General features: G+C 41.2%; 1 protein-coding gene across 11 annotated transcripts in view; it reads right to left on the reverse strand.

Annotated features, from left to right (window-relative positions):
- LOC124062071 (membrane-associated guanylate kinase, WW and PDZ domain-containing protein 2-like) overlaps positions 1–24184 on the reverse strand; it is a 76018-nt gene that overhangs the window by 47287 nt on the left and 4547 nt on the right. For 6 of the 11 annotated variants that reach the window (XM_046394539.1, XM_046394538.1, XM_046394537.1 and 3 more), the window contains exon 2: positions 9799–9915. In XM_046394539.1, the coding sequence (XP_046250495.1) occupies positions 9799–9915 (117 nt within the window). Of the gene's footprint in view, positions 1–5950; positions 7858–9798; positions 9916–11801; positions 12528–16984; positions 17329–24184 lie in introns of those variants that run through there. The other 5 variants (XM_046394542.1, XM_046394543.1, XM_046394541.1 and 2 more) reach the window with 5 other exon arrangements.

Consider the following 24184-nt stretch of genomic DNA (forward strand, 5'->3'; position numbering starts at 1 on the left):
CATAAGAATGAAACGAATGGACAAACAACTCAATATAAAATGCCTCTGGCCACAGTTATTGCTGGCACAGAGACATAAAGATGACTCCTACTGTATTGTAGCTGCAATACATGAACAACTTTATGTTAACTGGACAAACCCAGATGAGGAAAAAAACTACATACACAAGGTACCACCTGAGCTTCCAGCTGTGTCTCAGTGTGCACATATATAGATTGTGTTTGTCTCACAAACCCCTCTTGGTTTGAGTGTATCATCCATCAGAGCCACTAGGTTGCTTTGGGAGTTGCAGAGGCAACACCAAATCTAATGGTAACTAAAAATATTCTCTAAAAGGTGAACAGGCATGGCACTCTTTCACAGTAATCCCCATGTGGGCTAGATGAGGAGAATTCAAACAAGCAGGTACAGATTTGATCACATACCCTGTCCTCTGTGCTTGCTGTATGTCCTGTCTAAGCTAGAAATGTTGGACATGGTGGAGACACATTTTCTGAATGCATGTCTTTTCATTTGAACTGAGACGTGTTGCAGCTTTGTTAACCTCTTTAAAGTGTGCTGAAGTGAAGGCTTTGGCAGGTCCATTGCTATATGCACATGTGCAGCTGAGCAAACTTTTCCAAATTCCAATAAAGATCCCACGGTTTCTAATTATTTCCCATATTTCATGCTAAAATCGGAAAAGTGTACAAAATGATGCACAAGGCATTGAAACTTTCCTATTCTTTCTAATAGTGCAGCCATAAAATATTCTTATTTATTTTGGGAGCTATCAGGAACACAGGGTTATACTGATACGTTTGTACTGTATCAGTACAAACAAAAACAAACAAACAAACAAAAATACTGAGACAGAATACACTATCCTCAAACTTGTTTATCGAGAATCCTTTTCAGTACAGAGCAAGCAGAGCACCATGGTAGCACGAGATTGTCTGTGTTTGTTTCTCGCACAACATACACTGCCGCTTTCTTATTCATGTATTGTCTCAGTATCATATCTGTCCATCTATCTATCTAACTGTCTATTTAACTGTCTTGTCTTTTTAAATTGTAGTCCTCCATTATCCTTTCTCTTTCTTTCATTCCTCTTGTTTCCAATTTACATCATTCCTCTTCCATCCATTTGTTCCTCTATTGGCGCTCTGTGTCCCCATTACTCCCTCTCTGTCTCTTTTAATCCGCTCCCTCTTCCCCTCATTATCCTCCTCTCGTCTTTTGTCTCTCCTTCGAGCTCCGTCTCGCACTTTGGTCTCATATCTCATTCACTCTTACCGTTAACCTCACCTACTGCTATTCTTTCTTTCCAGTCGGCAGATTTGAAGTGTGACAGCAGGTCTATGAAAGGAGTATGATCGAGTACACATACACACACACACAGGCATCCTTATTTACACTACAAAGCCCAGGCTGCAGATACAGCGACACAACATGGCAACACTCTGACAGGAGCGTCTGCTACCGAAACAACACATCAGTGCCTAGCAATGCAGCCTTGCCATGGTAACAAGCCACAACATCTACATTAGCTATACAAAAATAATATTTATGTCAGACATGACACTCAGACATTTTGTATACACAGTTGTTTTACTAGTTACAGTCTCAGAGGTCCTCAGCTCGAGCACTTTTGCTCTGCAAGGCTGCAGGTCTGTGCTCCTTGCTTTGCTGCACTTCATCAATCAATTACTGTCAGAGAGTCACACCTGGTTTTCTCAGAGTTATTCAGGTGGTGTTTAAGCAAACAGGTTTGATTCCAATGTGGGCTGCCGGCTGGGAGGACCAGGGGGGACTTGGATGTCACCTCTCCAGTGTAAATCACTCCTGCGGCAGGAGGATGGTCTGCCTCCACAGACTCAGCGGTAGTCGGATTCAGCAGTGACACTGTGCGTGACACAGATGCGAGACTTGAGCTGCTCCCTTAGTTACAGATACACGGAGTTTAAGAGTCAAATGCAGATTGTTCTAACACACACTGTCTTCCAATGCAGTCATAATCAGAGACAGACTTTCAAAGCTCTGAAAAGCTGACTGAGCTGTAATGAAGGCATACTAAGACAACTATACTTTATATAAAGTTAGTTCTTTAAAGCTTACATAATCTGCCAGTAGGGGTAGACAATCTAAAGATTTTAGATCAAAATGGAACTTGCAGGGGTCTACTCTTCACAAAAATCCTAAAGATCGATATTTTATGTCCTCATACCTCTGTTTCCAAACTTCACACAAACCTATCAACTAGCAGATTCACACTACATGAACATTAGTGCTGCAAAAATGTGCAAAACCTGTGAAAAATGCCCATAACAATTTCCTAGAGCCTACATTTAGGCCTTCAAATGGACGATGGACAAATTTTTCATGAGCATCTTCCTTAGATGAGGTATTATAAATAACCAAAAAAGGTATTATAAATAACCAAAAAAGTTATTATAGTTATATATTAAATTATTTTTAATGCACATTAAAAATTGTATTTTAATAGTATATCAGCAGAAACTATAGTAGTAGTAGAAAGTAATGTATCTCGTTTGTTTCATGAAAGTGGACAAAAAAGGATACGTGGTGGTGTTACAGAGGGTTATGTGCAAGATTATTTCTTGACTAGCAGCAGTTGCCAGGTAACCAGCAGAGACTCCAGGAAATGACTGGTCCTGGTCAGGAAAAAGCCCAGTGCACAACCCCACTTAAAACAGTAGTAGAGCAGTATCACTCTTCTTATTTAATTCTTGGCAAAAAAGCAACGGATACTTTCAAAAATGTCAAACTAATTCTTCAACTGCAAGGTATAATAAAAGGAGTGGTATTATGAAGGCTGGTCTGGCCATCAAACAAGTACAGAATGAATCGTGTCTGTTGCAGTAGTAGTTTGTCCAAACAGTCAACTGACAAGAAATTTCTCACTCACTGGTTATAATCATTTCAGTTATTTATCAACCAAAAATGTCAAAAATTCTGTGACTCCAATTTTTCAACTGTCAGTAATTTGTGCTTTTATCTTTATCATGTTATCATGTGTGTTTTCATATTTGTGCACACAAAAAGCAAGAGAATGTGATGGGCATTTTTCACTGTTTAGGACAGAATATGAGTAACTCATCAGGACAGGGGCAACAAAGAAGTGGAAAGTAGTGGAAAGCACAAAATGACCACCTCGCAACTGTATGCTAAACTAAAAGATATGATTTACAAGAGAAGGCAACACTCACACAACTAAAACTCCTCCACAGGAATCAGACCTGGTAGACAAAGAGGTATTTGAGGTTAGAAACAGATGCATCAATTCTTCCATAAAGTGATTGCCTGCCAGGTCCAGTAGCAGCTGTAAGGACAACTTTGTTGTTCTGTGGATCAGCATCTGGCAGAGCTGCTGCCTGGGTGACATTGAGAAATTACCCCTGTGCTAAGGTGTGTCCTGTTGTGATGGAAATCATCCCTGATAGGCTGAAAAGCACCTTTATTAGTCTGCAGAGCTGACTGACGCGGGACGACAGTGGGAGTCGCCATGATGCACACACAAACAGAGGTAATGTGTAGCGTGTGTAGCTGTGCGTGAGTGCTGGTGCGGAGAGGTAAAGATTGACCAGACTAAACAATCGAGCTCTCTGAGGTGTCGGCGCTCACTGCCATCACAGTACTAGCGGCTCACCGAGCACCTGGCTCATTGCTGCACATTACTCTGATCTTAAAAGTAGCACTGGCAGGAGACACGAGGGGAGGGGTGTGTAAAAACTAGAGACAGGAATACAAATATAAAAGGCTTCAGAGGGACCTTATTGTGTGATCAGCTGTCGAGCGAGAGGATCATACCGAGGAGAGGAAAAAGAGATGAGATGACACCTGTCCAGAGCGAAACACGGAAGCCACTTTGCAAACATAACCAATTCATTAATCACATTCAATGTTTGCGTTTTCATTTCACAAAATTCATATCATTCCCTCACAGTTTCTTTCATCTGTGGAACAACATTAATCCAGTGTGCCAATCAAACCGCAGGGAGCACAGAACCACATCAAAGCATGTCAGCCAGCCCTTTAACAAGAGCAAGCCAGCAGGCAAATCACCCCTTTAAGGAGAGAGCCCCTGGGGGATGATGTATTTCTCTCACATATATAGAGGCAAGCACACACTCCCTCTACAGAGAATGGAGTGTAACACTTTCATTATTTATCAGCTAAGCCTATTAAATCTCAGTGCACAAACAGAATAATCAGTGCAACAAGTTCAAAAAAAAGAAACACACATACGTACATGTAAATTCATACGTGATCACGTGTGTGCAATCTGCCGCAGAAACACACACTTTTCTTAATTATTTCATCTAACTTCACTATTGTCATCACAAAGATTCTACGATAAGCGTCATCACTCCTCTTCCTCCCCCATCAACATCAGTCATGCTACTAAATTAGGGTTAAGGATTGATGCAATCTGCAATCTAAAATAAACAGCATTTGATAACCAATATGAATGTGTTCCAGCAACAAGAATATAACAAAGAATATCAGAAATCCTGAACCGGCATTCTTTGGTTAAATTTCAGAACACATTTTCAGAGCAACAGCGGAAATCCTCCCAGGTCGACAAGGACTTTAATTTTCTTGACCTTTTCTATAAGCACAGGAGATCTTTGAAATCATTTTGGAGAGGGACCCCGCAGGAAATAAGGAAGATTAGGAAGATTTTAAAGGAGGACTCTAACAAGTAAAGAGATCATAGCCCAGCACATAACCCCACCTACATTCTTTATTACATTTCAGAACAAAGTTTGGATGCAAAATTCATAGATTTTTCTTCAGTCAGTCAAATTAAAAATCAAACACAGATGGAGGTGGGAGATTTTGGTAGCTCGCTGCAGTGACACCTTCCTTTGTTGAGGAAATCAGCACAGATGAATGGAATGAATGTTCGTTTGGAGGTGTAGATTTTGGTCCTGTCTGGTGTCCGCCTGACTACACATTTCCAATAGCATAATGAATGAAGTCTAACTCTGCTAAAACGTCACACCGGTTGTCCGAGCCAGAGGGTCATACAAGTATGAATGTACTAATGACTGCGTTTAAAGCAGAGAGAAGTACAATACAAACCTTCAACTGGTCGACACGCAATGTACACTCAAACATGTCTTACTCGTCTTTCTTTCCCAGGAAATATCTGACTGCTTAGTGACTACTTTTACTTTTTCAGCTCTTGAAATCAATTTACTCTTAAGATTACATCTATAAAAGAAAGAAAATAAATGCTCAATAACAACTTATGGCAATTTTTCATTTTTTGCAAGTTTTTCAAACCCCAGTTCAAGCTTTCAAAACTCTTCACACAATAGCACAACAGCACCTGAATGACCAAACCATGAAGGATTTTTGACAATCAATACACTCACTGAGAAAAAAGCTATGAAATTATTCAATTAATTCGAATCACACCTCAAAAGCACAACAAAAAAGTTTTGAAAAGTATTTCTAGAGAAAAATTGAATAATGTTGCTATGTACCTAAACTGACCGAACACAACAACAGATTTCAGTCTCAGATAAAAAACCCTCCCACGCCAGCCAGAACATCCATGAGCAGGGGAGCTCTTTGAAATAATTTTGGCTATTGACCCAACCGAAAATAAATAAGATTTTAAAGGAGGAACTGAGATCATCTCTTATTTCACATGGTCATAAGAAGTGATGTTGGTGAGGCCTTTTGGCCGAATGAAGTACACCTGCAACTCTAATTTACTGTAAAGTGTACTTTACAGTTTGTGCTATACATTACATGAATTTACTGTGTCACAGTTTTTGTTTCCATCACTTCACTTTTTTGATTTTGACTGTACTGCGTACAGTATACAGTAAATGCACCATTATTTTTGTACAGCAAAGTTGGTTAACAGAAAATTACATCTGTACCTCCTACACTATGAAAAACGATTTATTTCTTCAATGTAGAGTATGTGTACCTGTTGATGCAAATTCACGGGGAATAAAACACTTGGCATGTTCTCATGTTGACAGCGTTCTGGTATTTTATAATCATCTGAGGCATGAAATCAGCTGTCGAGCTGCACGCTGCAGAGAGATGAACAAAGCATTCTGCAAAGGAAATCATCAAATTTATCCATCATCATCAAAACATTCTTATTAGCATTTGCATTAAGAAACTCCTTAAATTTTGCATTAACAGAGATGTGCATTAGAAACTTCTGAACAAATCAGGGTAAAAAGGTTTCATTATTCACAGATTTCCTCACATCATCAAGATAGCCATCTTCATTACTTGCCATCATTATCAGCGGTGTCCGTCAGCCCTATTGCCATCATAAGCATCTTGGCCATGCTCCTCATCAACATCTTTTTCTGCTCCTTCTCTGTCATCTCCAGAGGAGGATTCCCTGTTGGAGGCTGCAGGGCTGTGGGGCAGCGAATATGCGTCCAGAGCAGCGGATATGAAGTGACAGAAGCTGCATGTATTTATAGGCTATCTGAGTAGAGAAACGTGCAGCTCACTGTTGAAGCTATTTATAGAACCTTTTACTGATGCTTCTGAGCAGAGTGGAGGGGAGGAGATGGTTCTCTTGGGGAATAACTTACGAGACGCCCTCATATCTCCCTCTCCCTCCCATTCAGTGCACGTCCACCCTTCTACTCCCTACATCTCTGCTCTGCTCCTCTACCCATCCTCTCACATCGACTCTTGCCTTATCAATTTCCATCCTCTGTCCGCTCTCCTCTTCGCTGCTCATCTCTCCCCTGCTGATCTCGTCTTCTTTACCACCTCTCTTCCTGTCCTGTCCCCTTTTTTCCCCATCTTCTCAGAGAGCATGTTAGCTCATGTCCACATTCATCATCTTCTCTCACCTCTCTCTGTTTACTCTACCCCCACCTCTGAGCTTCTCCCTATATATTTTCAAGATTTTTTAAATCCTTTAGCTCCATTTCAGCGTCTTAGCTCCACTCATATTAAGGAGGCACTCACACTGTTGCAGAGAGCACAAGCATGTAAAACTGTTCCCTGAATTCCTCAACAGCAGGCACTCTGACAGAAGCTCAGACTAATTTTCTGAAGTGGTCAAGTGATCCCTGTGAAAGAAGTGAAATAGTGCCAGCAAATTTCTCATTGTAAAGGTTTGAGAAGTTTGAGAAGAGTATCAAACAGTGATAATCTTATCAAACGTTTCAACCTGTAACCTCCGATGCAGGTCTGATCTTTTATTCTCCTCACACTCCCTCCCAAAGTCTCCTTCTCTGTCTATTTGCTTTCTTCGGATTGACACATTTCGCAGCTGTTGATTCCATCCCTTTTTTCCGTTTCAGTCTGCAATTGGTGTTATTCCCTCTCCTAGTGAAAATGCATGTAGATCCGAAAAATGGCAGCCCCGCTAGCAGTTTGTATGTGCGTTTGTTGAAGCACGAATGCATGTGAAAAAGCAAAATTCACATGCAAGCACAAAGACACGCACAAACAAGGAGCCTGGAGGCAACAATACAATATAGCAACATGTAAATAAAGTTATTAATATCAGATGGCAAATTATCACATTCAATTCATTACTTTTTGGGGGAAGAATGGCCAAACCTTGAGCCAAGTGATGTAACAGGATGCAGGAGTTGATGTCAACATGTACGCCTTCTAGCTGTATGAACACACACACACACCCATATACACCCATATACACACACACAGGCACACCTCCTCCCACGTCCTTCAGTGTGACAGCATGTTGTGATGCAGAGTGGCGTCTGCTTGTCAAGCTGACAGACTCGCACTGACAGCATGGTCAGAGTGCCGCAGACACGGGAGAAAAACACTGATTTTATAACGCTCCAAACCACAACAACAAACAGCCTGCCGGACACTCAGGACTATCATCCGTGGTTTTTAGCTGTCTGATGCTGTGTCACTCTGATGGTTGAGCAATGCCTGCTTCGGAGTGTCTCAGACTGCCAGGAAGCATGGCAGCGAATGTATATGAAACATCCTCACATGCAGAACAGATGATCTGCTGACCTAAAGCAAATTAAATCAGGTCAGTGTGATGGAGACAAATTTGGGAAATTGCTTTAATATCACATGTATTTAAATGTCACTCAGTATTCAGCATATGATTCAAAGCTGCCAAGTGGGAGGTCTATGAGTTGGAATTTCTATAATCTTCATTACACTGTATCAGCTTTATTAAGTGATAGGCAGTTAATTATGGGATGGCATTACTGCTCACACATCACACAGAATAACTGTCTTTCCATTCTCATAAGGGACTAGAAGGCAGCAATAATTGAAACACTATGACGAAACTATGCTTCATGCTACCAAAAGGGGCCCTTTTCTTTTTTTTTTCTTTTTCCCGATTCTTTGGCCTCGACTGGGCTGAAGCATTTGAGGACCTGCAGTGTTGAACCTCAGCCAGTCCCCATCACCTCAGTCATCAACCTTCTCAGTCTGTCTTCACTGCGCTATTACGTAGCCAACAGGCTGAGAAAGATAGAAAAAAGGAGAGGAAAGGAGAAGGAGAACAGGCTGTCTGGAGTTAAAATTGAAAGGGAGAGAAAGTGCAACAGAGTGAGGAGGTAACCAAAAGGCATCAAGGAGGCAGAGGCAGAGGCGGAGGGAGAGGCCAGGGGAACATGAGAGACAGCAAAGAGTGAAAGCAAAGAGATGAAGACGACAGGAGGGAGGGAGGGAGGAGAGGAAAAAGAGGGAGAAAGAGGCTCAGGAACTGTGCAGCTGTGGGAGCTTATTAAACAATCACGTCTGTGTCAGCGCCTCAACACATCGTCGGAGGACATCCAGTATAGTAGGAGCACTCAGCCAACCCAAAAACAACTATCACTGACGTCAAAATCCTAGCTTTGCTTTCTCATGGTTCTGTACCAGAAGCTGTCTGTTCACAAACAGCTAAAGGGCCACTTGATTCAACTCAACCACCTTTGTTTGTAAAGCATCCAGATGGAATGGCTGGTTATTAACACAGGATACTGAAACACGTCAGACGAGGCCTTCGACAAACATCAAATCACAAATCCACACGCTGCATGAAAGGAGTAACATGTAGTCTGCAGAGTCAAGCATCAGAGCAGCTTCGGTCTCCAGAGAAGCTGATTCATGAGCTGCCTGGTGTATTGACAGCAGGCGGAACTGCTCAGGATGGCACCCCTCACTGTCAATCACGGCAATGACACCGTCCCCCAACAGGCAACAGGCACACACACATACTGACAGCACAACGTAAGCACAGACATGCACATCGAGATGCAACCAACAGGCGCAAAGTGCCTGTGTGAGGATTTGTGTGGCCAGCCTGTAGAATTTATCACATACAAATACCAGAAACATCTTCTTAAAGCTTCCAAGAGAGATGTGTTATCGTTGTATATCTGTGTGTGTGTGTGTGTGCACTGTGCATGTCTAACGTGTGCTGAACAGGGTAGGGCATCAAGGCAATGCAAGCCTCGAGACAAGAGGGTGGTTGCCGTGGAAACCTCAGGCTGAGAGCTCAGCAGCCGGACGATTGAGGGAAAAGAAGGAGCGATAGACGGTGAGTGGTGGAGAGAAAGAGCGTGTGTCTGATGAAAAAAATACAAGGGCAAGATCCTGAGGACGAGGAGGGAAAACTGAAAGACAAGAAATAGAGGAGGAGGAGGAAGGAGGAGAAAACCTAACTATCTGAGAAAGAGGGAAAGACAATGAAAAAGACAAAGACACATGGTGAGACAGAAAAGATGAGGAGATCAAAGAGAAGTGAAAGACAAACAGAAGGAGGGAGGGAGGCCCAGAAGAAGGAGAGAGGATAGAGTGATTGGGACTCACAGGGAATGGTGCGGAGGTAGAGATTGTCTCTGATGATCTGCTGGTGGTCGTGGTCCACGGAGCCCTTGGAGAAGCGCAGGTTGAGGTAGTGCCGCAAATCCTTGTCAACCACCCCCCCTGAGAACAAACACAGTAAGAGACAGGTTAGAGTGTGTTTTGTTTTGATAAACACAACACACAAGCCTGGCGAGTGACATTATGTTGGAGTGATATCTTGTTTTTTGCTTCAATGTATACAAAGGTGGGCTCTAGACCAATCACGATGCAAGCGACACTCGATGAAACAACGTGACTCCGAGAACAAGCAGCCTGCCCAGTAGGCGAGACATTGCACAGTCATGCTGTGCAGCCAAACACTGCTCAAACTAAGGTTGTCACAATACCAGAATTTTAAACTTTGAAACAATACTGGTATGAAAAACAATATTCAATACATCTTACACAAAAAGAAAAGAATAATGAATAATTTTAAATATCGAATATCAAATTAACAACCTGCACATAGTGCTGATACAAAACACATAATGTTCATATATGCGCAGCCTTGGGTTGAAAATCTGACTGGAGATCTGTCTTTTATAGCTTTGACACTTTTAGTACTAACAAATGTAGATATTGAATTGTTTTGAACACTGGGTACTGAGAAAGTATCAATACTTCAATACTTGACATCCCTTGCTCAAATCCAAAGTTTCCAGAGGTGCCAAAGAAAGTCAGGTTGAAGACATCTCTATTTCAGTTTGGTGGAATGGTGCAGGCATAAGAAAACCCTTCATCATCAGTTTAAATATGTTCTATGTGCAAACATTGTATTGACTCAACTACATACATCTTGTCACATCTGTCAGAAAATGACAAGTAAGAATGAAGAGGTGAAGGAGCAGGAGAGCTACGTGTCAAGGTTGTTTAAGGAAAAAAAACAAGCTTTGTGGTTGAAGATGAGGGAAAATGTCTTATTCAGAGCTTTCACTGATTTTCACACCTAAGCAAAACAGTAGAGGCTACTACACACACTGACATCAAACACAAACACACACACACACACACACAGATCATAGTAACTGTGTACACCAGTGATCCCCTTGGGGCTAAATATGCGGTGTCAGCAGGTTGGATGACAAAGGCCTACAGAGGACAGAAGCTCACACCACCTCATCTCTGACTCTTTGGCAATGCTTGGTATTTACTCTACTCTGCCTTCTCATTAAGCCACTGAACAGCAACACAGTAAAAATAAATGACAAACATGAGCGAAGGCAGGCCAACATATCTATGCTGCACACACAGTGTATGATAATGTCCATGAATAGTTTCTCCTCCCTTCATCCCAAACCAAAGAAGCCCAGGAGGATGAGAGGAGGAGAACTTATTCTCCACACAACATTCGGTATGCAAGACTATCACATCCGACAGCGCGAGGGATAAGGTTACATGCCATGCATTTACAAATGAAAAACATGTCTTCTCACTCATGCATACTCTAGCGACCTCCTGCCAAACTGACTTGACAGCATTTGGCCTACCGGTTGAGATTAATGCAGCGCACACCCGTCACAGAGAACATACAACATATCATCAGAGAGGAAATTCTATACATGCTCTCACACTGCACATGCAGATGCCTGTCTGCTGCTGACACAGGTGATGCTGTGATTTTGCAATAATGAATCCTTTTGGAATAACATCTTATGTAAACTGACACCATTTTAGTGAGGCTGTGAAGCGCTGTGCATTGCTTCACTAACAGCAAGGAGAGGAGAGAGAGCCAGAAAACAAAGGAAGACAGGATGGGATCTTCGTTGACATGATTAGGACTAATGCAGTTTTCAGATGGGTAAACACTACATCATACAGCTATGTATTCAGACATAGGCCATATCATTGACGTGCACAGACGAAGACATAGACCTCTTTATGCATGCACACCACCACACACAGATATATGTACACAGAGAGATGAAGAGACAGACAGGGTGAGGGGAAAGGCAGTGCAGAGCAGGCACCTCATCGGCAGCTAGCCCAGATGTTGATAAAAGCAGTCCTTTCTCCACCGGTATACATCCACGACAGCCTGTCCTCCCAGGCGTCCTCTAGCCTTGTAATCAAATGCACATCTTCTGCTGTTTCGGCTAAACCTCAGCGTCCTCCCTCCTGCCTCAGCTTTTCCACCGCTGCTCCAGCACACACACACACAGCACCTGGCTGCAGCCAATTTAAATCCCAGAGAAGAAGACAAGGATGAGGGGGAAGGGAGATGCAGAGGGACATGGAGAGATGCAGAGAGACGACGACCGTCGGGAGAAAAGAGGAGAGAAGAGAAGGAGATGTGCCAGTGGGAAGCCAGGCTCCAAACAACCTGCCAGTGGATTGGCTAGAGAGCTTCCACAGTCCTGCAGCAACCCCTGCCTGCTGCTGCTGTTACTGCAGTGGAGTGTTTGTGCATTTGTATGAACGCTTGTCTGTGTGCAAGAGACTGAGACTGAGAAAGAGACAGTCTGTACGAGTAGAAAGTAAATGTTTATGTGTGTGAAGGCATTTGTAAATGTGTGTCTGTAATTCTGAGTTTGCGTGTGTTTGAGTTCACCCAGATGCTCCCCGACATTCCTCAAATACTCTGCGTCTCGCCCACCAGATGCTCTCCCTGTTTGACCTTGTGTAAACGTCACTGACTAGAGAGAAATACCGTGAAACGCAGCAGCAGCAGCATATGTCACACTGACGTTACACACACTTAAATCGCACATGGAGGGCTGATGAGCTCACAGCTGCAGACGCCAGTGAGGACGCCTTGAGCGGTGTCATGGGCAAGGTTTGGTCTGAATACAGCGAATAAACAAACAGCAACACAGAAACACAGAAACACACGCTCATGATATGAGTGCTCAGCTGAGGGCAGAGCTGAGTGTGAAGGAGGAGGGTACAATAAGAAGCGTTATTGTTATACCGTTTCAAATAAGCAAATCTGGCAACCTCAGAGTCAAACTTGATGCTGCAATCACAGTCACACTGATTTGTAACTGGCCGTGTCAACAAAGCAGGAAAAATTCTGGGTAAGATTTAAGTTTATAGATTTCCAAAAACCGTATAACGAGTCAAGAGGAAAAAGATGACAGCCACAATCAATCACAAACTCATCAAGGCAGACAGTAATCAGTGGAGCTTTTGCTCAGTGAGACGTTACATTAGGTCACACGCTGGTCACATAGTCTCCTGCCCATCAACTGATCCTAAAAGAACAAAAAAAAAAAAAAACACTCAGCAAGGTGGCCCATTCAAGCCATCAGCTCCACATTCCTCCCTGCAGCAGCTGCTAAACACAAGGTGATGTTACTTGCAGAGCTGCTGGCACTCCCTCCATCACAGCAGCCTCCACCTTATTAATCAACGCACTGCAAGAGTGGGTCTCTGCTGACTTGTCTGTTGAATTTATATGTTCAATATCTCATGTATGCGTCTGCTCTGTTACTACTGGGTGAGTTAACAGTGCTCCCACTGAGTGTTTGCATGCTTGGATCCAAATGTGGGAGAAATGGTTACAACTGTGTCACCATTTTGGTCAATAAATGATTTTGTCTGCATGACAGTGAACATTAAGTCACATCAGGTCAGTGTGTTGATCCGAGTAAAGCCTTCCATTTTAACATAGACAACCAAGGGATGGACATGAAGGCAGTATTACAAAGAGAGATGTATAGGTAGTTGGTGGCATACATAATTTAATCTAATACCTTTGTTGCCTAGGAACACAAAAGAAGCAAATTTGTTTGCACAGCTGTTGACTTGGCTGATACACAGCAGCTCTACTACTGCAACACTGATTCTGGGTTTCAAACAATTTAATCAAAAATATCTATTCTAACTGTGATTTTGGTGTCTTATGGTGTCGTCTATACAACTGACCGTATGAAACATAAAACAGAGGTCCTTGGCTTGACTTGAAAGACAGATATTGTAGTTTATGTGACATACATTTTAGCCTCTCTATGTCAACACAGTGCCCCCAAACCAAGTGCTGTTGAAGGACATGTGTGTCTTACAATGCAATGTGCAGCAGAAATGAAAGACATACTTAGAAAAAGCAACTCTGTCATGTCAAATGAAAACATTGCCAAAGCTAACCAAATCCATCCTCGACAATTTGAAATTTGTTAACAGGCTGCAATATGGAAAGATATTGTGTGCAACTCTCTTACTCTAATAACAGTCAAAATAGTGCACTATGAAAATATGTTTTCAAGCTGAAACACCCTAGTAAGTAACCCTAAGACATTAATTTGAACAACTTTGAATACAATTGATTGTTGTCTTGACAGTAATCACATGTTCATGCGGGATCACCAGCAGGCCACAGAGGATTTGGGTTTTCTCCTAATTTAACTGACAAAAATTTGGGATTAACTTTGATTCAAATGTATTTTTTTAAATTAGGTTTTTCAAATATAAAATGATTGCTCTTTACCTACTACACAGCAACCTCATATTCAGAGGAGAGTTTGTTCAATTTCATCTTAATTTCCATTTTAGGAAAAATGTTTAACTTGCTGGATTTCATTTCACTTGAACTGCAGAATGGGCACGAGTTGAAGTTAATGTGGATGTATCTTTTCATATGTTTCCAGTGTAAAATATCTGTGTTTGTACATGTGCATTTTAACTTCATGTCAGTGATTGCAGATTTCCAATAGGTCGCGAGTAGATATTTAAAGTTGCGCACACACACACACACACACTATACACATACAATGCAAACTTAAGATATTCTTATTCTTAAACAAATCTTAAATATCTAACCTTAATACCAAAATCCCAATCAATGCTTTCTAAAATGAGCCTCAAACATCTTCCTCTTTTGGTCTTTCCTTGTTTAAACACTGAACACAGCGCAGGCAGGGGTGCTGTTCATCTTTCCATCTTTGTGAAGACATTTCTTTGGATGAAACCACAATGCAGAACATGCAAGCCTGATAATAACACTTTCCTCCAAGAGGTAGATATATGAATTGTTAATCCTGCCCTCGATGCCCCCAGCAGGTCAAGATCACACTCCAACACCTGTCACTCATCTTGATAAGCCTTCTTCCTCAAAACAACATCCAGCCTGAGGCTAAACTAACCAGCATGCAAACTACACGCTAAGAAGAAGATAAGAAAGCAGATATTCATTAATCAAAACAGAAACATGAGATTCACTAAAGTCTCACCTGCCATACATTAATATCTACTGTCCTATTTTAACACCATATTGATATTTCCTTTTCCTGCATTGTGCCTCACTTTTATTCTGTCAGACACAAGCATGATGGTTAACTGTCCTGTAGTTAAGTTTATATTTGGCCTGGTTGTCAGTCTTCCACTTTTATCTAAGATGGTAGTGTACTGATATTTGGACTGATCTGTCATCACATTTTTGCATTATTATAGTTTGGTGTTGTTTGGTGTCATCACTGCATTTCTGTGAGCTTAATGTCTTGCAGCAAAGCATATTTGCTTTGAGATATTAACAAACAATTTATCCAAATTACCAAAACAATTAATTTATTTTCAAAACAGTTGGCAAATAATTTTATGCTGATTGACTAAGTGGTAAGCAATAAACTCTTTCCAGTCTAAAGATTTTAGCTTGACCGTAATAGTAACAACCAGCTCAACACTAACCTACAGAAAACAGAAAGTGTCTAAAAACTAGCCAGATATAACTAAACAGCCAGTCTTGGGAAAATGGTTCAGTTTTGACTCTCAGACATGTAACATGCCTGGTGACATGCAGCACATAATACAAAGCAGTACTCTGGGCAGGGCTGAATGTATTGCACTGTTTGCACGTACATAACATAACATAAGGCTTGGGGGGAGGAGTAGATACAGGAAGAAACCAACAGGAACCATTTTGCTTGATGTGGGAAGGCATAATTAGGCCTGACATCTCCACTTTCCCAGGAGGCTGACAAAAGTTTCTCTCCCCACAAAGCTTAGCCACTCAACTCTTACGTGCAAACGACCCTGCAGTCCCGCTTCAGGAAGGCATGCTGGCATGCAAACTGAGACTCTTACTGTACATACAAACACAAAGCAACGTGTTCACAATCCAATCCTCTTTACAAGAGAAACAGGAAGATTTTAAAACATGGTGCAACATCATGTCCGAGTTGGCGAGACACTCAATAACTGTCCTGCACACAATCCTTGTTTTTCTCACTTGACAGGCACATAAACACTCCCTGCTTTCCCCTAACAAAAGCACAGATACACTTGACACGCATCACAAACAAAACACCTGATTGAATCCAAGTCAGATAAAGACAAAGTACTACACTGAATAAACTGGGAATCTATTTTAGCGGTTAAAGGCTCAGCTCTGAGCCGATGGTCAGGGGCATCTGGGGAGAGCTGAGGTGAAGTGCTGCTGTACCCGAGTGGTTAAAAAAAACTCAGAGAGACTTGGTGATCGATAGCTTGCCTGCACTCCCACAAGAGGTCACACAGGCTACAGAAGAGTACAAAACTGCAGAGCAGGAGTCAGTGTGCACACACACATACATACATACATACATACATACGTAGTAGTGTGTAAACACAGGAATAAATTATAACCTGCTTCCTGTGCCAAATTCTATTCCTATTTTTCACACATGAAAAACACATCCCTGCAGAGGGGGACTAGTTGACCAGTCAAACTCAGGGGTGACTTTTAACATCACCAGTAGTTACTTGCTGGAGTCAGTATTATTAATTGCACATGTGACTGTCCCTCTTGGACACGTCAAAATGTCTGCTGTGCAAAATCTAATTCATGTGAAAACTATAAAGACGACAGAATCAAGACTGGTCTAACACTACCGAGCTTAGCAAGACTTAGGTTAGCGATATTTATTTAAGCAAAACAACATAAACAACCTATGATGCAAAAAGGACAGACTTCTGACAGGGAACGAAAGACACAGACAAGTTCTGAGACTGATTTCACTGTCAGTGCAGCATTTGGAGAGCCCTTTGTCTTTCGCGTCTAATGCTGTGGCATCACAGCTGGATAAAGGAAAACTGACTGTTTCTGTGTGTTTGACACAGAGCTAAGGTTAGAGCTAGCCAACACAGAGCTAAGGGTAGAGCTAGCCAACACAGAGCTAAATATGTACACGTGAATGACGCAGAGTGAACTGTATCGTCATATATTAGAGAAAAGACACACCTTAAAATGTCATCACAATCGTCACTCTGTATGTACACGTGAGAAATCAAATGGTCCAAAATAAAGCAGCATGTAGACAAACACCTTCCACTCCATGCTGTTCCAAGTAACCGTTAAGGTGACGTTTCTTCACTGAGAGCGACACAAACTTAGCTAACGTTAGCATAACGTTAATACATACAGAAGAATAAACTCAAAACCTACCTACAAATAGAAAATTAATTTTAACTGCAGCTTAACTCATATTCTACTCCCCCTTACTGTTCTGGCTATTGCAGATATCCCGAGGTTTACCGTAGTTCACCGCTAAACCACATTTCACGTCTTTAACTTTCAAAATAAGAGAAAAGAAAACACACAACAACAAAATAAAAGCAATAAAGCGAAACTATGAAGATAGAAACTATGAAACATGAAACTAACCAATGTACGTTGGTCAAATTCAAATATTAAAATACTTCTCGGCTCCATCAGTTTTTCCTTTTTTTTTTTTAAGGGGAGCCACTGCTGCAGTTTATTTTAATGCTTCTAATAACTTTTAATAAAGAAAAAGATTTTTCTTAAAACTTTGGACTTCTTTGTATTCTTGTTCTCTGATTTTTGTTTACTTTCTTGCATTTTATTTTATTTTAGCATTTATACATGCATGTGCAGCTACATGTAGCCTATATTATATATTAGAAATAAAAAAATCCTTAATGTCTTCTTCTTTAGGTAACACATTTCTCCAATTTTCCTCTTCATTTCCATTTACTCACGCAATTCTTCTGTCCTGATTTTTCCAACTGTCCTTTCAGGTCCTTATCCTATTTCTCCTCTCTGTCTCTCTTTTGTCCCATCTAACAATTTAGTTGCCCAATTTCTCTCGTTGTCTCCTCATCCACCTCTCCAGTGGTTCCATTAAGACTTCTCTGATCTGACCTAGTCTACTTTTTCTTGTTTTACAGTCCCAATTAGGCAAGGGTAGTTTGAGCTGGCCTCAGACAGTCTGTGTATGTGTGTGTGTGTGTTAGAGAATACTGTATATGTACTGATTTTGTACATGCACACGTATAGCCATTTAGTTGTGAATGAAGTATCTGTTTCCAGTTCCCCTAATAACATTATTACAGCAGACGGTAGGGCCCATTATTAATAGAAAATGACAGAGCCTCTCTCCTAAAGGTCTTAATATTGATCGCCCCTATCCTCAGACTAGTCTTAATGATGATGTTCCTCCATGTCTTTCTCCGCAGCACCGTAATCAAGGCCAGACACACATTTACAACCTCTGAATCTCTATAAAGAGATCCAAGCCCACACTACAAATGAGACTTCGAGACGAAAAGAGACAGGTTATAGGAATTGCCAACCTTAATATACCTCATAACATCCTCCTCCAACGGTGTGCAAATTAATTCCTCGTCTCGCCTCACCTCGCGCTTCTATGCTGATGGATGTTTTTGTGTATGTGGTGGATCCTGTTTTAGATGTGGCTATATGGAAATGTTTGTCACTCCTGATTGCACTCTGCAGTTCAAGCGGTGCTCCTCACTCTGTCAGGAACAACAAGCAGAGTGCATCTTAATGAGAATTAAAGTAACAGACTGAGAGCTGCAAAAGAAAAGGAGGGGAAGATGGAGAAACAGTGAGGGAAAAACCTCTGGAAGGGCAAAGGTGAGTGTGCTAAAACACTTTATCCTTGTTTTATAGGGGTGGGAAGTTGAGTACCTATAATGGGGAACAAATAGAGAGAGAGAGAGGAGAGATGAAGGAGGGTTAGAGACAGTAGAGAGTAATAAGAAACTCATTGGGCTGAGGGCACAGCGGTCAATAACCTGGGGAGGAGGGGGGGGGGGGGGGGGGGGGGGGGTTAAGACCAGCAGGGTGCTTCCAGTCAATACAAAAAATTAATAATTGTGGCTGTGGCTGGGAGAAGGCCGCCTTCTGAGCATCGTAATGATTCTCCTCACCAATGCTTCATTTGGCTTCTATGGTCTGATAGTCTAATAAAGCCTGTCTGTATCACTACAGGGGCCCTTCATGCTGATAAATCCAAAGCTAAATGAACTGAATTCAGCTCAGCTGTACTGACCTAACCATTCCTTTATTCCTTTCTTTTTCTCATTACATGTTGGGATATTAGGATGAACTATATGAGCAGGAATATTACAGCAGCAATATTATGCACACACAGCATATAAAGTCACAGAGAAGTGGCCATAACTCACATCCTAACAAGTCAGGTGGAAAACTACTTAGAAGCTCTTCACTAGGCAGACATTTTGCTCATCAGCAAGGTGATTGTCATTTCATTCTGACTGTCATACACTGGTCTAAATATTTTTATTAGAAACTCAAAGACATAATTTAAACAGTTAATCGTAACAAAACTGAACATTAAAACTGAAAAACTGTAACATGAGTAGCATTCCTGAATCCAGTTTGTTACTTAATCTGTCGTAATCTTTTGAATGGTGATACTGCCAGTTTCCACCAAGTACACATTTTTATCTAAGATACAGAGCATAAATATTAAAGGACAGGTCACCCAAATATTTCCTCATTTGCAAGTAATAGCTGCTCATGCAGATAATTTTTTTTTCAGACTCCACCCCTGTTACAATGGAGATGACTTGAATTTTGTTTGTGTTGCTACCAGCATTGATAACTTTGCGTTCAAAACAAAGTGTCACTGCTCCAGTGAATGCAGTGTGGATGGTGGAAAGTATTTGGATTTGAATTTATAACGAAAAGATGCTGACAGTGTGTTTGATATTTCAGCCTCTGGGTGAATCGAACCAAAATTATCTGCATGGGAGGACACCACACCAAACATCCACCCTTTGGAAATGGAAAACTGTATCATGAATATAGCTTAAAAGAACACAATTTATTCATAGACACAAGTCATAAACATAAGTCATCCACATAATCTCATACCTCCTCCAACAGCAACAACACATTTCCAGACAGGCCCGACTCAAAAGAAATGTTCTGGTTCTAATTAAAGCCACCAGTCAGTGTTTTTATAGAGTTAAGAGTTCAGCACTACAGACAGCAACAACTGTCGAGATGACTAAATGTTTATACTTTGACCATACTGATCTGAAATATTGGGCAGTCAAATAAACAGCATGATTTCAAGAGTTCAACACCTGTTCTTGTCAGAGCAGTACGAGAAGGTGCTTTAGTCCTTCTGAGGAAAGCTGAGTAACTGTTTAGGCAGCTACTGTCCTCTACTGGCAGGAAGTATCAAATACAGTCAAGAAATGATCTTGAATGCAAATGAAGCACTTAAACATATCAGTAAGGCAGGAATCTTCCTGCAGCTGCAGTGAACATGATTAGGTTGTCAGTGCAATTTAGGTTAAACAGTCCAGCAGTCAAATCCTTCTCTTCTCTCAACTGTTGCATTACCATTAAAGCGGTTATTATATGAGGTAGGACTACTAATGCTACTAATGCAGTTAGTTTTGGTAAAATCCATTATCTCTCAGATATCTGAGAGATAATGGATATATATATATATATATATAGATATATATATATATATAGATATACACAGAAAGGCTGTCAAAACATAACAAACAAGCAGACAAATTAAACCATTTTGAAGTGTGAATGTAGAAGAAGGGTTTTAACTCAACATTGTGACAATGTACCTCATCTTTTGTAAATTCGGTAAAACTTATACAAGTTGGCTGCAATCCAAGATACCCAGTACAGGAATGATGGTGAGCCTTTTTGAAAAGTCAGAAAATCTCAGAACATTGTTGGTAGCAACCACCAGTTTCAGTGCTGCAGCTGGAGCAGCTCCTGATGCCAGCTTTTATAATCCTTCTCATTCACATCTGAAGCCCACGGCAAAGCTATCAGATTAGCGCTCCTGGCTAATCTACACTGTCAATGAATGAAAACCATCCGCTGTCTTCTGTGCCGCCATGCCTGACTGAATAAGATATGATTCAGTGAAACTGGGAGAGGAGACTCTTGTTTCAGCATAGACCTGGCTCCACTGAAAAACTGAGGAAGTTAGTGACATACATACCATATTGAAGGCAGACCTTATGTCTTCGGCTGTACTGTTAATGTGGCAGTCTGTGTGTGTGTGCCAGCAGAGGGAACACACACACAGACACACACGCCCACACACATACAGAGTGGATTACTTCCAGTTAACATTGATGCCGCAGTCATGATGAGCCAGATGTCACAGCTGCCTCCATCTCTGGAGGTGAGAGATGGTTTTGTCTTGCAGCTACAGTGGCCTCACTGAACCCTCCCACCTGCAGAGCGATTGAGACCGGGAGGGGGAAACAGACAGGGTGCCAGGACCGCACATGGATATGATGAGGATGACAGTGACCATTTGCCAGGGGTGAAACATAACTATGTACAGTGGTTCGAGTGTACATTTGAGAGACTTGTATTCAGAGAGAAATATTGCAGCCAAATTTGTACTCTTCTATATAAATTTGAGGACTAGCCTATATTTACCAGCTAAGCCTATTCTGCAAATTTACAGAATTACACTAAGCACATGTTGGTCTTACAATCTGACACACTGACATAAATATAACAACTCAACAGCATACAAAATGGATAAAAATGGAAATCAGGAAAGTGCTGCGTATGCATTAAAGGGGGTTACCAGTAATCAATCAAATAACACATTATAGTATATAGGGTGACAGGAGGCATTTTACTTTTCATACTTTAATATTTGTACTTAAGCAAAATTTTGTTTTCTACCTCTAATTGAATATTTTTATAACATGTAGCTGCTCTCACTTAGGGATATGAATATTTCCTCCACCACGGCTATTTGCTACAGTTGTTCAAAGCAGCTGAGGAGCTACAGCTGTGAGGCATATATCACAACATCACATTTATTATGTAACTCACGAGAGGTTGTTGTAGCATAGTACACTGTTTCCTTCTCAGATTTAAATAAGCTAAAATGTTCCACAAAAGCACATGAACACAGGCACAGTAAAAAAAAAAAGAAAAGCAGAAGTACCTGAACTTGATTACACTGACTTTCCTTCAGGTCTCAGTTACCTAAAAGATGAGGAGGCTCCACCAAGTGGCCAGGGGTGTAAATACAAATACCGTAAACACGAATACATACAAGCAAGTTTTCTGCTATAAAAACATATTTCCAAGTGTAAACGGACAGAAGTGTGCTGCTTATTTCTGTTGCCTCAGTACTGATGACTTGATGAAATTTAGAAAAGTCCAAAATATAAATTTGCACCACACAGTGCCAAAAGGTTTCTGCCAAAAAAGAACCAGCCAAGGAATAGAATGGGATTTTGTTTATCTACAAAAACCAAAAGGTGTGGGTGCGTGAACACCTATACATGCACACAAACATAAAGTGGTTGCTATACCGCTATCATAAACAAACTAACTCTTTTATCTAATGGCCAGTTATTTTTGATGAGTTTTCTGTCCAGCTATGGCTCCCACGACATGCACACACATAGTCTCACACACACACACACAATCATACGCTCACTCACAACTATCATGAATAATCATCAGAATATGGTGTTTTAGCTCAGCCAAATGTACTGCTTTTAATTGCAACATCCTACTTGTGAAACACGGCCCGTTTTGCCCACATCATATCGTCACATCGCCATGGTGATCCATCACTAAATGGTATGCGCTGTTACTCTGGAAAATCCTTAGACCAAGTCTCCAGTTCAGTCATCACAGGGCATCTTGACCAATCATACGCTTTGATTACTAAAAGAAAGAAACGAGATTAAACATTCCAGAAGGATAGCAACAATGTTTTGGCAAAAACCTCCTTTCAATCACGTCTTATCCAAGTTAACACCACCTCTATCTACATGTCACAAACACATGCAGAAGGAGTGTGTCCACAGTGTGGAGAATCACATTGACCTAATTCACTTAACTGGACCAGTAAGATATTTGGTCACTGGCTGACTGAGCTTGAGTTTGATCCTCTGAGCCAAGTTCCAGCAGCCTCTAGCCTCAATAAAATCATCCTCCGCCTCTGACAGAACTCATCTCTTGGAGAGTTATTAATACCAACAGAGCAGACAGGATGTTATGCACTGATTTTTCAAGCTTCTCATCAACAAAGCGACATGAGAGGAGAAGAAGGTCGCCTGCTCGCCCTCTGTTCCATCTGTCCCTCCACACTGCACTCGCATTAAGAGGACGTGCATGACTTGGACAGCCGAGTCAGCGCACTTCTAATAATTTATAGCTATCCTTTAGGGCCTATAATTTCTAAAAGCATTACAATGCCGATTGTATTTCATTTGCTTCAAGCTGCAACATAGCTCTGGCTTCATTTTGTATGATGTGTGGTTCAACATGGCCAATGAAGCTCTGACCATGAGCGAAACTTTTTCCCTGAACAATGATTATCCAGTCGTAGCTTAATGAACCTAACAAAGCATGGAAGGCTGTGCAAGCTTTCAGTTTGTCTAAATGTTGAAGATTTGCACATGGTGCCTTCTTTTGAACATTTCTCAATCTAAAAATACAAGAGAAATGAGTAAGGAATAGATTAAACGATGTGTTTATCTGCCTTAACATAAGCTGCAGGCGTTAACATGCCCAGCTAACTAGATTACTACAGCAGTAACCTACTTCCAAAGGCAAGGAAATATTAGCAAACTGCATTATGTGGAGGTTACAGGTTATGCTTGAAAAACCGGAGTCAAGCCACTATATCAGAGTTTAGTATAGGCTTAAGACAGTGGCTCTGCTTCGCTCTTTGACTTGGGGGAAGCTTACACTCCTGCAACTCCCACCAGAACTTGTGCTGTAACCTACTGTCTGGAATACATTAAAGCATAAATCTGATCATTGTATTACTTGTCCAAGTCTGTTTCGATCGTAAAGGACGGATACAGACATTTCCAAGTTTGTTTTAGAACATCTTAATCACATAAAGCTTAAGCCTCAGCATTATGTATGCACATTACATGCATATTTAAAACCCTTTTCATGGTGCTGGATATATAAAAGTGTCTTGTGGATAAAATCTGCTAGCAGCAGTCACTGTTTGGGGCAACAGCATTGAAAGCTGTGAGCTAATATGCCATTTTTTTGTTATTTCTGAAGTCAAGGACCTGTTGTTTAAAAAAAAAAAAAAATGTGGGGAATCTTATCACCGTCATCAGTGTAATTTGCATATGTGCCATGTTTCAATGGCAAACCTGACACTTA

The sequence above is a fragment of the Scatophagus argus genome, chromosome 7, assembly GCF_020382885.2.
Source record: "Scatophagus argus isolate fScaArg1 chromosome 7, fScaArg1.pri, whole genome shotgun sequence".
NCBI classification, from domain to species: Eukaryota; Metazoa; Chordata; class Actinopteri; family Scatophagidae; genus Scatophagus; species Scatophagus argus.